The 16,562-nt window shown below is 49.9% G+C and overlaps 1 protein-coding gene across 1 annotated transcript in view; it reads left to right on the top strand.

Moving 5' to 3' along the window:
• Positions 1-16,562, top strand: part of EXD3 (exonuclease 3'-5' domain containing 3) — a 255,511-nt gene that overhangs the window by 120,006 nt on the left and 118,943 nt on the right. The window contains 8 exon segments of the mRNA XM_036393870.2: positions 1,004-1,170; positions 2,659-2,797; positions 3,137-3,283; positions 3,285-3,351; positions 4,313-4,422; positions 5,525-5,720; positions 6,824-6,990; positions 9,251-9,421. Of these exon segments, the coding sequence (XP_036249763.1) occupies positions 1,004-1,170; positions 2,659-2,797; positions 3,137-3,283; positions 3,285-3,351; positions 4,313-4,422; positions 5,525-5,720; positions 6,824-6,990; positions 9,251-9,421 (1,164 nt within the window).

Raw genomic sequence — 16,562 nt, 5'->3', positions numbered from 1 at the left:
GACTGTCACTGCCCCTTGCAAGTGGCTGCTGACCCCTGCCAGGGTGGGCACTGTGCCATGCTCCGGTCAGAGCTGGGGTTTGAACCACAGGCAGGGTGAGTTTGTGCTGGTGTCCCCAGGCTCTGCAGTGGGCCAAGGCACTTCCCTTCCTTCAGGGAACAGCTGGGAGCAGGAAATGTCCTAAAGTGCCCTCCCTGTTTGCAGTTGTGAACACAGGGAGTGACACAGTGACACCTGAGAGTGCATTTGTCCCAAAGCAATGATCCAGTTCTCACCTTCACAGGGGCCTTGAACAGACACAGAGGGAAGAACTCCTTTATGCAATCATTGTTCACCCCAGCTGGATGTGGGACTCGCATAGCATATTTCATCCAGCTGAATTCCAGTGCAGGGTGACACTGCTGCCAGCCTGGACTGACCCGTGGCTGTGCCTGGTGCTGGGGGTCCCAGAGCCCCCATCTCACAGCACTAGGGGTAGGAGGCTGGAGGGTGATGTCAGCCTTTTCCTGGCTCTGAACACCACTCAGGAAAGCTTTGCTGATGTGCCCTCCCTGCCCTATGGATGACTGGCAGTCCCATCCATAGTCACCTATAGATGACTGACAATCACAACAATCCCTGCAAATACTTCCAAGGACGGAGGAGACTCCACACCACCATCTGCCCTGGAGACACAGCGAATGTCTATCCTTAGAAAGCCATCCCAAAAGATGCTCCAGGGTCTGGAGTCCCTCTGCTCTGGAGACAGGCTGGGAGAGCTGGGGGTGCTCACCCAGAGAAGGCTTTAAGGAGACATTTCAGTACTTAAAGGGGACCAATAAAAAAGATGAGGACAGAGTTTTTAGCAGGACCTATTGCAATAGAGCTTGAGCTGATGGTTTTGAACTGAAATAGGGGAGAGTCTGACTAGATAGAAGGAATAAGGTTTTTACAACGAGGGTGCCTCCTGGGAGTGGGGATGGAAGTTGCACTGACAGTCTGCTCTCCCCTCCTGCCCTTGCAGAGCACAGTTGGGGAGAACCGGTGGCTCCAAGCACACCTGGTGCAGTCGCTGCTCCGTCACTGCGACGCGCGCGGGGCAGCACGGTGGGCGCAGCACTGCCAGGTGCCCCCCGAGATGCTGCCTCAGGCTGTGGCTGAGGAGCTTCAGAAGCTGCACATCCAGGACAGGTAAATCCTCTCTTTGGTGCCTTTTCCATGTGGATTGCTTGTCATACAAACACTGTGTATTTGCTTAAAATTGTCTGATGTGATGCATCCATGGGGACAGAGGTTTGCAAAGACTTCCTCCATATACTTGGATCCCTTTGTGGCCCTGCACACACTGCATTTGATTGTCATAAGCCTGGAAATGTCTGTGAAAGGGGCATTTTAAACTCATCCTGAGTACACAGAAGCTCTGTGAGATTACTTCATGCTCCTGAGGGTTCTTACACTTCTTCTGCCAGATTAACAGTGCAAATATTCATCTATTTTACTGAGGTGATTGCAGGTCTGTCAAAGTTTTACTAGTTATTATTTTTTAATGCTGATGATTTTGGGAAGGTCTCACAGATGGGCTTGAACTGTTCATGTTCAGGGATCCTGGTTTTGTGGATCTGCTCTTTCTCCTCATGCAGATCTGTACTTGTTCAAGCGCTGTGTCACCTCAGGAAATACGACACAGATGTAATCACCTCAAAATACTTCTCCAAAGGGTCCACAGCTTTTTTGGAGCACAGGAAACTCTTGTCTGTCTTGGACATGCTCCTGCCTCGATCCAAAGCACTGCCAGAGCTGCCCTCCTCCTCCTCCCTCCTGAAACCACAGCAGCCGCCAGTTGGGAGCCAGGAGGTTTTTCCATGAGGGATAAGCCCTCAAAACACAAAGGGGTGATTGCAGGTGTGTGGCTGAGCCACAGACTGTGCACCCAGAGATAAAACCCATCACTACACCTCTGTGCTGTGGGAATCCTGTGCGGTGGAGGGAAGGCAGGTGAGGGTGTTCTTTGCCCTGCGTGAGGAGCTGGGATGGATTAATGAACCCCTTTGTACTGCAGTTTACTCATCCAGTCATGATACCTGCTGTGGTAGCTGCTATAAAGTCAGCAGAGCCATGAAACCCCATAAAACAGTCTGGCTGCCTTGTCTATTGAGTAACACAGCCACAGGTTCCCAGAGGGAGTTCACACTGCACACAACAAGGTGGCACCAGCATATAAATGACATCATCTGTCTCTGGTCACACCACACAGGGCTCCTGAGCTTTGCAGGTGAGAATATTCCAGGAGACCTGAGACTGCACACCTTCATTAAATATTTTACACAAATATTGACTTCCCCATGCACACAAACCCACAGGAAAGAGTGTTTGTGCAGGGAGAGCTGCTCTGCTGCAAAATTGGGCACACAGCCTCCCAAACATAAGGTTACTAATAGTTTCCCAAATAATGAACCATTTCAAGTCTCTATGGGAAAGAGACTAACTGGAAATGTGTGATCTGTCCAAGGGAGATGGATCTTTTTGATTAGTTTCTTTTCTCTCAGAAAGAGCTGAGTGTCATGGGGAAAGAGAGGGTCAGGGTAAAATAAGGGGAGTAAAACTTGACCCTCTTGTTCCAGTCCAGGATTTCCTCCTGGCTTTCCATGGCTTCAAACTGTTGCATCTGATTCTGTGCAGGGTAGAAGAGGTTACAAAAGCAGATAATTATGAGGCCAGTAAGAAGAAGGACTATTACCAGCTTCCTATTCCACGGGAAAATATTCACTTTCTGCAGACTTGGGAGGAGACACTGCAGTGCTGGGAGAAGGTGCTGCAGGTGAGTGTTACCTGGGATTGGCCTGGCAGGGTCATGGAGCTGGAACTACTGGTCAGGCTGAGACACAGAGTTGGATGTGGCCACTGCCATCCACTGCCTACCTCCCCAAGCCAAGAACAGCTGCTCCTTTAGGCTGGTCTGGTTTGGGGAAGGTGTTAGGAATTGTACCAGGGAAGGTTCCCGTGGGTGACACAGGTGCTACGAGAGTTCCCTGTGTCTGTGGCAGTTTGCACAAAGAGCTGCAGGTGCTGGGGAGGAAATGCTCATGTCCTGGACAGATTCTTCAGGCTCCTCTCAAGCACAGGCAGGCTCTGGGTGCAGAAAGTGTGTGTGTTGCAGGCTGGGCAGGTCGTTGGTGTGGACATGGAGTGGAAGCCTTCCTTTGGCATGGTGGGGAAGCCCCGTGTTGCCCTCCTGCAACTTGCACTGAAGGATGAGGTGTTCCTGTTGGACCTGCCACGGCTCCTTGAGCAAGCTGAGGCTGAGGGGGGAAAAGGAGAAGCTTCCCCATTTCATCCAGATGCTCTATTCAGATGCAGCCATCACTAAACTAGGTAACACCCCCCTCTCTTCCCCACCTCGGGACTTCACACCACCCATTTTGTCATCTTTGTCATTCCTAGATCCTCATGGTGTTGTCATTCCCTAAATCCACTTGCCATGGAACCAGCTTTTGTAGCCCTGAGTGTTCAGGCACTTCCAGGCCAGGAAACAGTGACTGGTGTAACAGGGAGTGATAGAAATACAGGATCACAGAATCACAGAAAATCCTGAGCTGGGAGGGACCCACCAGGATCCCCCAGCCCAGCCCCTGTCCCTGCCCAGCCCCCCAGCAACCCCAGCAGCCCCAGCCTGGGCATCCCTGGCAGCGCTGCCCAAAGGCTCCTGGAGCTCTGGCAGCCTCGGGGCCGTGCCCATTCCCTGGGGAGCCTGGGCAGTGCCAGCACCCTCTGGGGGAAGAACCTTGCCCTGAGCTCCAGCCTGACTCTCCCCTGACACAGGTCCATGCCATTTCAGGTCAGATCCAGGATTCCTGAGATAACTTGCACTCTCAGATTTGGGATTGTGCTAGCTCTGTACTAATCCCCAACTGACACCCAGCCTTCAGTGGTTCAGGTAATTCTGGTGGGCAGAGCTGTCTGGATGTGCTGTCCCAGAGTTGCTGTGCTGGACACCAAAGATCTCTGAACTATCATACATGGTTTTTGGAAGCTTTTATCAGGAGCTACTAAACGTGGATTTCAAAGGCAAATTCATAAATACCTTTACCAGATTTTAAGTAAGTTGATCTTAAACTCAGCATTTTTCATGCACCTCTCTTTTCCCTTGATCTGCAGGAGTGTCTCTTGGGAACAGAAGAGACAGGACCCAGTCTTGCTCCCTGTTTGAACAGTCTTCCACCAATGCTTATAAATATTTTGTCAGCATTTTGATTCTGAACTAGAAGAAGCTGTGGTGCATTAAGTGTGATTTGAGTTTTCCTACCTGTGTGATTTGGGCTTCTTTTGTCTCCAGGTTATGGGATGTCTGGAGACCTCAGCAGCCTCGCAGCCACATGTTCTGCTCTGAAAGACACGGAGAAGCAAATGCTAGGTGTGGTGGATCTTCTTGCAGTGGACAAACAAGTAAGGATAAACACATGGAGATGTGGGAAATGGTGTCTCCTGCATGAGCTGGTGGATAACTGTCCTGAATCCACAGCACTGTCTGTTTGCATCCTGGATTGGCAGGGAGATGGCTGCATGAGTAAAGAGACCATTTCCTCCAGATGGTTTGAGGTGTTGGGATTCTGTAAAGGAAGACAGAAGTATTTTGTTTTCATCAACCAAAATGTTAAAGCTTATGTTACTGACAGCTTTTTCATAGCCTTTATCGAAGCTGTGAAAAGCTCTTGGAGACCAAGCTCCATTCAGCCAGGACAAGGTTTCTCAGCACAAGTTATACTTAGGAAGAGGAGGTTCTTGTAGAAATTCTGCTACTCCAAGGCCATGAATTATTGAAGCAGATATGGTGGAGTTAATGATTTGTACAGAACTCTGATGTTCCTAGGAGGGCTGCTGGTGGGTTCAGCACAGGAATTTCTGGTCAGCTGAAGCGCAGCTGTCCCTGAATTTGCACACAGGAGCTTTCAGCAGTCCACAAAAATGTTCAGCACAACCATTTTAATGGGTAAAATGTAAGAGTGGTTTTAAGCCTGTGGGTTGAGGTGAAGCAGATCTTTGGGATTGATAGCTTAACCTGGGAAGTGCTGCATGGCTGACATAGCTGCCAACAGTCATTGCCTCAGTTTAAGCTGAGAAATGGCAGCTGTAGAGAGGGCTGCTGCCCAGGGTGTCACAGGAATGCCTTTTCCCACTGGGACTAGGAGGAGAAAGGTGCTGAACTGCCACTGCTGGTGCTTTATTGCGTGGATGCCCAGCAGCAACCAGCATGGTGAGCACCCTGCAGACCCCTAAGGAGCCTCTGGTGCAGGGCTGTACAAGAATGCCCTTTTTTCCCTTCCTTGGCTGTGGAAGAGATTTCTCTCCAGCAAGTGTGTTTGTTAAAGAAATAGGCCAATGCCGTGTTTATCTCGTGCCATCCCAGCCCTTGTCTGAGGGCTGGGGTTCAATATGCCAGGCACGAGATGGATGTCATAGGGCTGTGCCTGGCCCCAGCAGCTGGAACAGGAGGTGGTTTGGGAGCTGCTTCATAACCAGGTGGTTTGTATCTTTTTGTTTCCATCAGCTGCAGTGGGGGAAGGACAGCCGGAAGGTCGATGGACTGTCCCCGGAGCACAGCCACGAGGAGAGAGGGGTCAGGCAGCCGGAGAAGGGACTCAGCCTCCTGGTGCAGCATGTGCTGGGGAAGCCTCTGGATAAAACAGAGCAGCTGTCAAACTGGGAGAAGAGGCCGCTCCGGGAGGAGCAGATCCTCTATGCAGGTCTGGCCCTGGCTGGGTGCTGCAGGTGCCCAGGCCAGGCTGTGTTTGGCTGCTCTGTCCCCAGGAAAGTCGTTAAATAGCAGAGGAAGAAAATGGCTTTGCAGATTAGTTCCTGTTCAAAGGAGTCAGCACATGTTTTGTTTGTCCTTTTGAGGACATGACTTTAATGGTTGAAGTTTAAACTGTCCAGTGATTCATTATTTCCCTTAGGAAGGAATTCCTGTGCTTTGCAGATTTTGTCTGATGAAACATCACCTCAGTGGAAACTCCTCTCAATAACTGCAAGGAGGAAAGTCCACTTCCTTCTGCCTCATTTCACAGCCTTCCTGGGAAACAAATGCCATGTTCATTTGTCACAGTGAGGTGCTTGTTAGAGCCGGGTTTGAAATGGGCAGATGTGTCAGAAACTGCAGCACAGACTCAGGGCTATGGAGGGACCCATAGAGTTTATTGCTGATTACCCCAGAGTCAGAAGTCTGGGTCTAAATCTTTTCCTGGTGCATCAAAGGACAGTCTGCTGATGCAAACCAGCCCTTTGTTAAATTCAACTATCCTTGAAGCTGACACAGTTCTCACAAAAGTTAATCACTGGGACTTGTCAGACTGGCTGGGAGAGTTCTCCCGTTGCCGTTGCAGGGAGCAGCAGCACAGGGCAGTGAGTGTGGGCAGGTGATTGCAAACAGCTCGGGCAGTACCTGCTCAGATATTGCATCTCCTAGGGAAGTTCCTTTCGTGTCAAGAGGAGTGATAAGGAGCTGTGGGCAGGCTCGGGGACAATGGTGAGGAATGGGGGCTGGCTGGAGCTACCTGGTGGTGGTTGGAAGAGCCACCCTGCAGTTTACATTGGGTTATTGGGTTAGAGTGGAGATGGCAGAGCCTGTCGTTAGGAGCTGTTGCCTTGACTCCCTGTGACTGTGGGTTCAGCTGTGATGCTCAGTGAGTCAGTCCTGCAGCTTGAGGGTATGACCTGAGGGAGTTGCAGTTTCACAGTTGTTCACAGTGGCTTTTACAAAGGTGGGAGCTCTTCCTCGCCTTAGGAAAACCTCTGGTTTACTTTTGAATGAGCCTCATATGAGCTGAGGCTCACATTCTCTTCCCTGCAGCCTCAGATGCCTACTGCTTGCTGGAGATCTATGAGAGGCTCTGCAAGGACCCCGAGAGCTTTGGTCTGGGTTCAGACCTGACAGAGAGTCTGGTGGGAAAACAGAGCAAAAAACCCAGGGCAAAGAAGCAGCTGAATAAACAAGAAGCACCATCACCTTCTGGACAGGTTTGTAAACATCTTCAAAGAGCTGCTTGTTGCTCAAGACCCCTGCAAATCACACACTGCTGCTCTCAGTCACACCATTCACTGGGCACGGCTGTTCTCAGGACTCTTGCAGCAAACATCCTCCTCACCCCTCCCTCCCAGGACACTCTGCTCTCTCCTTGGCCTGCCTGGGTCTAGCTTTTCCTGCTCTTTGAGGTTCACTTTCTTTGCACAGTGTAGGTGCAATCTTTGTGCTAAGCCTAGTGAGCCTTGCTCGTGGAAATGCTCCTTCCACATTTTGGGTTTGGATCCTGTGGCCAAGGTTTCAAAACTCTTACTTCCTTACTTTTCCTTTTTACTGAGCTTCCACACCTTGCTTTCACATTGGGAATATCTCCTTTATTGTGTCTGGAGTAGAAGTCTGCAAAGTTCAAAGCAAATGATCCATCAAAAATGCCTTTCTGCTGAAGGCTTGTCTCTGCCTCCCTACCCACCACCACATTCCATGAGAGGCCTCTCCCAGGAGTTTGTCTTGGGGCAGAGCCTTAAAATTCCACCAGAGCTGTGCACCTCTGCTTAAGTATCTTGAAATGTGACTGGTCCCTCTCAGGAATAACGTTTTACATTTAAAATGGAACCATTCAGTGGTTTGTACACCTTTGGAAACCTTGGCCCAAATCCCATTTTGTTATTGCCTGAGAAGACCCACCGTGTGTATCTGTGTATCCTGAGGAACACCAGGTGTGTGTGGAGCTCTTGAAGTCAGTGCCCCTTTCCATGGCTGGGCTGAGATGCTGCTGACTGTGTCCACCTGTGTGTAAATGTGCAGCATCCCTTGGCCTTCAGCAGGCAGGAGAACACGGAGCTGCTCCCTGAGCATTGCATTTATGGGAATGTTGTGTGTTACAGCAGAGCTTGGTGGCTGCTGCAGAGGTGGGAAAAGTGAGCACTCCAGGCTTCAGTCACCTTGGAAACCTGCAGGTCATCTTTGTGTTCTGTACAGTCAGATTCATAAGCCGAGAGGCAGTTGGTAAAACCTGGACTGGGACGCCAAAAAAGCAGACTTGTCCTGACTGCATCCTGCAGGACTCCAAGCTCTCTTTCCCACTGTTTCCTTGTCTGAAGTGGGGCTAATGACTCTATTCTCCTTTATAAGCTTTTTGCTCTCTGCTGGCCTGAAATGTGAGAAAAAAAGCTCCGTATGACAGTGCTGGCCACTGGATAAACACTGTCTGGAAGCCAGCTGCAGCTCCTGCACATCTGTTTGAACAGCAGCAGCAGCCAGGGGTAGCATGTCCAACTGCCTCAGCTTCAGGGGGCAGCTCCATCCCTTGGCACCATGTTCTGGTGTCACAGCTGCATTGACCAGGGTCCTGCAGGAACTGGTGACATCCCAGTCTGCCCAGTGCTGCAGAGCTCTGGGTGCAGGGACCAGCTGCTGGGAAAACTGCAGCATCACACCAGGGTTGCTCCTGGACCTGAGCTGGTTCCCATGGAGAGCCCAGGTGGAGCTGCCTGGTGTGCCACAGCATTCCCAGCTTGGGGCCAGCTCCTGCAAAGCTGATCTGCAGTGCTGGCTCCCTGCATAGCTGCTGGCAGTGTCCTTCAGTCAACCCAGCTGATTCAAGTTCCTGGAATCAAAAGCTGGACATTGGAAGTTCCTTAATAACTTCCCTTCTCCATGAATTTAGCTATTGTACTTCTGGGAGCCTCCCAAAGCCAAAGTCCTCCAAGTGCAGGAACTCCCCAGCAGCAGACATTTGAAATAAAACAAACAGAATTCAGGCACTGCCTATTTTTAACCTTCCAAAGATAACAGAGTTGACGTGGTTGCTTTGTCTACCTGTTTCTCCCTCTGTCTGTCCCAAATCATAGCTTTGGCACGTGTTTATTAATTGCAGACTAATTTAGGGGAACAACAGCCTTGGCCATGTTTCTGTGACTTCTTGACGATGAATGTCGTGCAGAGCACTGGAGGCCAGGTTGGCACTTCTCCAGGGAAAGGCTGCAGGTCCCTGGATCAGGTGGCCAACTGGTCAATGAGAGAATGGCAAATTCAGAATTAGCCCCATCATGTTCTGCCCCCTGCCTAGGTGGTGATGGCAGTGTGGAAAGGATGGGAAGCAGGATCTAGAGGTGCTGCAGAGCATGGGGAGGTGGTGACACAGGTGGAAGGAGGCAGTTGGATGTGCCATGGTGGGTGAACTAACACAGGCAGTAAAAACACAAATGTACTGGGAATCAGACTTCTGCTCCTTATGGATCTCCTGCCTTTCTCTAGGAATTCCAAGGACCCAGAACGGAGCCCTCACGCCCCCCTGCCCCTATCTCCCCCCAGGAGTTCAGTGTGGTCTGTGACAACATGCTGCAGGGCCTGGGGCGCTACCTGCGCTGCCTGGGCGTGGATGTCCGGCTGCTGGACAATGAGGATGACCACAGGAAAGCTGCTGAGGTGAGTTCACAGCTCCCATGTCCATGGGGACACGATGGGGCTTACTGGGAAGCTGCACTGGTGCTCAGGCTGCAGGAGCTGCCCCATGGGTCCCTCCTTCCATCCCTGTGCTGATTCCCAGCTCTTTGGGTCATCCCAAGCACTGGCAGCTGGAATCAACTGGTCCCTGCAGTGGTGTGCAGCCTTGGTTCTCCACTTCCAGGAGAGAGGAGGGGAGCAGAGACTGCTATGCTCTCACTCTTACGTGTGTCTCACTCTTATGTGTGTCTGTTTGTGTCATTGGCAGCTGGGGCAGCTCAAGTTATGAGAAGAACGCAAGGGGAGGGTAAAGATCATAGAATCACAGAATGGTTTGCTTTGGCTTGGAAGGGGCCTTAACGATCATCTCCAACCCCCAAAGACATGACCAAGTCACGTGTGTGTGCTTGCAACAAGACAACAGTCAGTGAAAGGAGCCAACATTCACTTAGATTTCTAATGCACTCCAGTTTGGGCTTACAGGGAAGGTACTTGTCTGCCTTGTGTCCAGTTCAGTTTAGCAGAACCATAATCCAAAGATGGCTGTTCAATACAGAAGGGAGAATGTCCTTAATCAATGGCCATTCCTAGCTGGCCTTGTGAGGTGACTCAAAGGTGATCAGCCACAACTTGCAGTGGTATTTGGGAAAGGAAGAGGGGACCATGAGTATCCCTCTGGGCTCCCATAATAACTCTGCCCCTCTGCCTACTGGATGAGAGACAAATGCTGCTTCATTTCAGACACATTTCTGCTATCCCAGGAGTGCAGATCACAGAATCACAGAATCCCCTGAGCTGGAAGGGACCCACAGGGATCTCCCAGCCCAGCCCCTGTCCCTGCCCAGCCCCCCCAGCAACCCCAGCCTGGGCATCCCTGGCAGCGCTGCCCAAAGGCTCCTGGAGCTCTGGCAGCCTCGGGGCCGTGCCCATTCCCTGGGGAGCCTGGGCAGTGCCAGCACCCTCTGGGGGAAGAACCTTGCCCTGAGCTCCAGCCTGAGCCTGCCCTGACACAATTTCATGCCATTCTCTCAGGTTCTGTCCCTGGTCACAGAGAGCAGAGATCAGTGTCTGCCCCTCCTTTTCCCCTCACCAGGAAGTTGCAGCTGCAATGAGGTCTCCCCTCAGTCTCCTCCAGGCTGAACAGACCAAGTCTCAGCCACTTCTCCTACAGCTTCCCCTCAAGGCCCTTCACCATCTTCGTTGCCCTCCTTTGGAAACTCTCTAATGGCCTAATGTCTTTCTTACTTTGTGGTGCCCAAAACTGCCATCAGGGCTCGAGGTGAGGCCACCCCAGCCCAGAGCAGAGTGGGACAATCCCCTCCCTTGACCAGCACATGATGCTGGGCCTGATGCCCCCAGGACACAAATGTCCCTCCTGGCTCCAGGGCACTGCTGACTCACATTCAACTTTCTGTCAGCCAGGACCCCCAGGTTCCCTCCTGTGATGCTGCTCTCTAGTATCTCATTCCCCAGTCTGTTTGTATATCCAGGGTTGCCCCATCCCAAGTGCAGAATCTGTCACTTTCCCTTGTTGAACTTCATCTGGTTGGTGATTGCCCAGCTTTCTTATTTGTCCAGGTCTCCCAGAGGACCTCCCTGCCTTCGAGGGAGTCAAGAGAGATATCCAGGCCACACAGTGTGTGCTATCAAATGTGCATGGATCACCCAGCCTGGTGTGCAGGATGTTTCCTCTTCAGATGTCTGCTTGGCCAGAATCCGGGGCAGGCTCTAACTTCTGCAGAAATAATTAATATCTCCTCCCTGCCAAACTTGCACAAGTTATTTAAACAAACCAGTTCTCAGTGCCTCCCCCCAGAGCTCCGTCTCCACTTCTCATCCCCATCCCTTATCGTGCCACGGACAGGATGTTTGACATTGCTTTCTCTATGGTGACCGGACAAACATCCTTTCACTATCAAAAGCCCTTGGAGTGTTACTGTATTGCAGAGCCTTTGATCTGGGCTTGGATAATCAAAGATAAAAATAGACTCCTCCTACCCTGTTTGATATCTGGCTGGTCCTGATTGAATCAAAGTTGAATGTTGACCACCCTACGCCCAAAAACTTGGGAATGTTATTGCAAAGGCCAGCAGAGGGTTTGGATCCTGGTCACTGAGTACAAGACAGATTGTTTGGGTGTTGTCCCAGCACAGTCTCAAACTGGTGTCACTAGGGACACCTAAGAGTGTACAGCATTAGTGTTTGCTCTTTATTAAAGTCTTTTCACTCAAATGATTTGTCAGTCATACTACACTTCTCCTTGTGCCAAGAACTCCTGCAGCACCTGGCATTTGTTCCTTATTGTTCTCATTCCTTTTCTTTGTTAAAGTGGCTTCAAGTATTGGTGGGCAGATGGGTCTGGTCCTTCACCCTCTGTTATTTGGGATCAAGCTTAAAATCCTGAGAACTTCCTCAGCTGTGCTTGGGTAGTTATGGATTTATAATTTTTGTTTGTTTGCTTGTTTGTTATTTGTTTTGTTTAGGCTAGCATGTGGTACAGGAATTGTTTTGGCAACCCCCATTCCCATGGATGTGAAACTCTTGTCCTGTGTTATGCTTTGTGTTGTGTTGCTGTTATTGACTAAATATTTTATCTTGGACTTGTCATGGTGAGTTTGTCATGCCAGATCTGGAGAGGTGTGAGAGCAGGACCTCTGGCACCACAATCCACTGGATCCTCTCTGACTGACCAGATTTAGTGGTGGAGTTAGCAGTACTGGGTTTGTGGTTGGACTTGATGACCTGGGAGGTCTTTCCCAGCCTTAATGATTCTGTGATTCTGTGGTTCTGTTTATGTGCTGTGAGATGCTACCAGCTTGCAGTCTCTGATTTAATGATGCCATTTAATTAGGACTTGACCAGAGAAGTGACTGATTAAAGTTGCCTGTCATAAGTGCAGATACAGAAAATCTTTAAAAATGAAAAAACAGTAGAAATTCATACTGAAAATGTCTCTGGTTTAATCTGTCCTCATGTGAAAGGCAAAGAACTCACAGGCTGTCCTTACAGATGCAGTGGGGGTGGTTTTATTAAGGGCAGTGGGGGTGGTTTTATTAAGCCCTCTCACTCAGTGGGGTGGCCATGCTGTTTTTCCCATATTACCCTGCTGTCCTACCTGCTGTAGCACCTGCACACACCTATGTGGCACAGCAGGTCTGCAGCTGGGGCTGGAATTAGTTCCAGATGTGCTGGACAAGCTCCTTTATCTGAGAATTTTTGCAGCCTGTGCACTGAGAGCTGGTGGGACCCACCATGTGCTGTCCCCAGCAGTCTTTGCCTGGCAGCACTGCTCACTGCCCCTCAGGCAGGGCCTTTGCAGGGCTTCACAGTGGCCCAGGCTGGCCCAAGCCTGGCTCTCTGCTGTGTGGCCTCTGAAAAAGGGCTGTGTGCATCCAGCCATTCCTCCCTAGGGACTCTGACTCCAGTTCCAGGCAATCCATGGGGTAAAGAATGTGGATATTCCATCTCTGGGATGCAGCAGGTTCTGAGTGTGCAGGTGCCAGTTTTGGGTGATCCACCCTTTGCCTTTGCACTTACTCCTACAAGCAACATTTTATTTGTAATTAATACAAGTTTATTTACTTAAAATTATTCCCTGTGCCTGTTGTGTTCCTACCCAGGTCTTTCATGCCCCACTCCTGGAAAATTCCTGGTCAGGTTGGATGGAGGCTCTGAGCAGCCTGACCCAGTTGAAGATGTCCCTGCTCACTGCCGGGCAGTTGGGACAAGATTACCTTTTCAAGATCCCTTCTAAACTAAACTATTCCATGATTCCATCTTGTCTTCTGCAAACTTCTCTTTGCAGAGAATCTTAAACCTATCTTTTGGGTTTTCCAGATAATTGGAAGGAGATGGAAAAGTGGATGCTCCTATTTTCTCTGCACTTTTGGAGAATCAGGCAAAGCAGTGGGATCCTTCTCACACCAACCTTACAGGATTATCCAGCAGCCTGAGTGACTACAGTAGCTCCTGCAATGTTGTACCTTGGGGGCAGAGCAAAAGGTTTTAAGAAAATGTTCATAGTCTCTTAGGTTTTTAATAAGAGACTCAGTGGAATCTCAAAGCTGCTTCAGTTGTGTTCTGGGTTGGTTTACTTTATTTTTTTAATGGACTTTGCTCTTGGTCTTCAAAATCATCCTCATCTCTAAGGATAATCTGATGCTAAGGCAAACCTGGTATCTTTTGAAGTATGCTAATAACCAGAAGGCAGGTAAAACTGGCTTCCTGAGGCTCCTGTGCTGTGGAAGATTCCCTTGCAAGGTTACACCTATCCTCCAAAGCTCCAGGTGAACCAGCGAGTTGCAGAGAAGGGCCAGGCTGGATGGATCTCAGGAGCCAGATAGAGCATTGTGCACCCAGATCTAAATTGCCCTAGACTAATTTGGAGCCAGGTGACACAAAAGGGATTTTAATCCTGCAGTGAGCAGATCTTCACCTAATGGGAGAATCTAATCTTGAATCTTGTCTCAGCTTTGACTGACTTTTTCCATATTTTTGATGTAGACGACATTCTCCAGGTTTGCTGGTCTTTTTAGTCTGGTGGGAAGCTAAATTCAGAGAGGGCAGATGAAGAGCTGTGTTGCTTTTAAGATCAAGACATGGCTTTTGATGTTGGGTCAGCAGGAGGAGAAGGTCTTTCATTGGAGACCTTGATACAAATGGATCTGCACAGAGAAAACTGGGTGGATGGTTTTGGTGTGACATTTGGCCATGTTACAAAACCATGTGATAACTCTGTGCAATTTATACTTTTCAGGAATGCTGAAGAGAAGATTAGGGTTGCAATACTGGGAGAGCTGGACTGAGTGTGCTCAGAGCTGTTAAACTCTTGGTTTACTGTCTCTTTTAAAAGAACCTGGGATTACAGGGAGGGCCTCTGGGTTTGGACTGGGTTTTGTGATCCCCTTCTCTAGCAGATCCTTGTCTGGGTGCTTTCCCAGCACATATCCTGGGGCAGACACTTTCTGTCCTCTCCCTTTTGGTCTGAAGCGGGGCCTTGCTGGCCCGGGCTCAGGATCACTGCAAGGGGAACACAGCTTTTCCTCTACTGCAGTTTGGCTCTCCAAGGACATGTGGCATTGCCCAACATGTGTCTGACACAGACTTGGCAAAGTTTAACTTACAAATCCACAGTCTTGTGCTGCTGTTTTTTGGAACCTCCTTTGGCCTTGGTTCAGGACGCTTTAGATTGTCACGAATCATCCTGCTGCTGGTGCTGGCTTGGAAACAAAGGGTCTCTCTCTGCCCTCTCTCCTGAGTCGTTGCCCTTCCAGGTCTCTCTGACAGTAATTCCTGTGGGTTCATTCATTTCTGCAGGATGGAAGTTGGCTGAACAGACAGACACGTTAAGGGATAATCAGTAATACCAACAGATTAGGGAGTGCTTTCTATCCAGAAGGCCTGAGCCTTTTCCAGAGGAAGTTGATATTATCTTTGTAATAGATTGTGAAACTGAGGCCAATGCCCTCTCTGAAGCACTTGGGCTAGAGCACAGGTCCCTGACACCCATGCCAAAATGCTGCCCTGGGTGTTCTTTTCCTCTCATTTGCATCCCTGACCCCACATCCCCGCCATGGTCCCAGTGCTGCCTTCCCTTGCTGCTTTTGCAGAAAAAGAAGGAATTGTGCCCTTTTCTCCAGCACATACCCTCTGAGGTCTCAGTCAGATGTGTGCTATCACATGGCTTTTCTGGCTCTGTGTGCTTCTCCCAGTCGTTGTTCCAGAGGCAGAAAAACATGTTGGAAGAGTTATTGCTTTTCTCCTTTTTATTTGATGTTCTTTGCCTGTCTCTGCAGAGCCATTTAGATAAGGGGATTTATCAAGCTTGAACTAATTAACCCTGGATGCAGAAAGTCAGAATGGAGTGTTCCAGCTGTGAAATCCTCAGACTTACCCTGAAGCAAACATGGGTCTGGAGGAATTTCACATCCCTTTTCCCTTTCTGGCAAATCCCTGTGGTGACCTTTTGCTGTTGCCTTACCAGACCTCCCTCACTACCGTGCCACAAGGGTGCTGTGGTGGCTGCTCAGCCACCACAGGACTGCATGGGGTGTCTGTGCTGCCCGTTCAAGGCTCTTAGAGGTTTTTTTCCTTTATTGAGTGAGAGAGGGTTGATTTTGAAAGAAATCCAGTAATTTTGCCTGTAGAAAGGTGTTTTAGAAGTTGTTGCCAATCACTTTCTCAGTGCAGAGCATTCAGCCAAAGAGTGACTTCACAACTAAAGGAGGGAAGCAGATACCTGAAAGCTCAGGAAGAGGAAAAAAGGGAAAAACCAGGTTGTTTAGCTGCCTGCACAGGGCCTTCAGAGCCTTCTCCCCCGTGCTTCCTGTTGCCATAGGTTCAGTGAGTCTTAAGAGAATGACTACCCAAGACAGAGCTTAAAAGTTGTGGTTGGTTTGTCTGGTGTTCCCTGGCTGTGCTCGCTGGTGTCTCTCTGGGAAGTGCAGCAGGACTCTGGTCCCAAATGTGTCTTCCTGCCAAGGGTAGAGAGGGATCCAGACAGAGCTGCTGCACTCTGAACCAGATGAGAGACCTCCATGACACACATCTGGAGTCAGTGAAAAACATGAGGGCTTCTAACAGAATCCAAGCCAGAGAAGCGAAATAACCTTGTGCCTACTTCAAAGCACTGATCTCTTGTCAGCAAGATCAGAGCTGCGTCCTGGTTCACATGGGAATCCTTGTGAATCCTCCTATTGCTGCAGCCATGAGTCTCTGTCCCTCCTCCAGAGGGTGAGGGGTGGCAGGGAGGGGCGTCATTCGGTCATGTGAAGGAAGGTCAGTCACACTTCCACCCCTGCAGCTCCAGAGTTAGTGCCTCCCTCTGGCAGCGCCCCCTGTGCAGTGTCCCCGAGCCCGGGGGAAGGTCTGCAGGGCACTGATGACTCCCTGGGAACTCAGCACAGACCTTCCACTTGAAGGACTCTGACAAAAGTTCAGGATTCCAAGTCGGGAGGTGATAAACTCTTTGGGACATGTTCCCTGCAGCCTGGAAAGGTGCAGAATTCCTGTGTGTTGGGTTGCCAGGACAATAACATCCTCCTTCTCTAAGGAGTAGTTTTGTTAAAGGTATGAAGTTTGCAGACACATTTCACGGTACATTTTTTTTTTCTAGAATTACCTG

Source organism: Molothrus ater, chromosome 20 (genome assembly GCF_012460135.2).
Source record: "Molothrus ater isolate BHLD 08-10-18 breed brown headed cowbird chromosome 20, BPBGC_Mater_1.1, whole genome shotgun sequence".
Lineage (NCBI taxonomy): Eukaryota > Metazoa > Chordata > Aves > Passeriformes > Icteridae > Molothrus > Molothrus ater.
The sequence above is the reverse complement of the archived record's forward strand: the minus strand, read 5'-3'. Positions and strand labels throughout refer to the sequence as shown.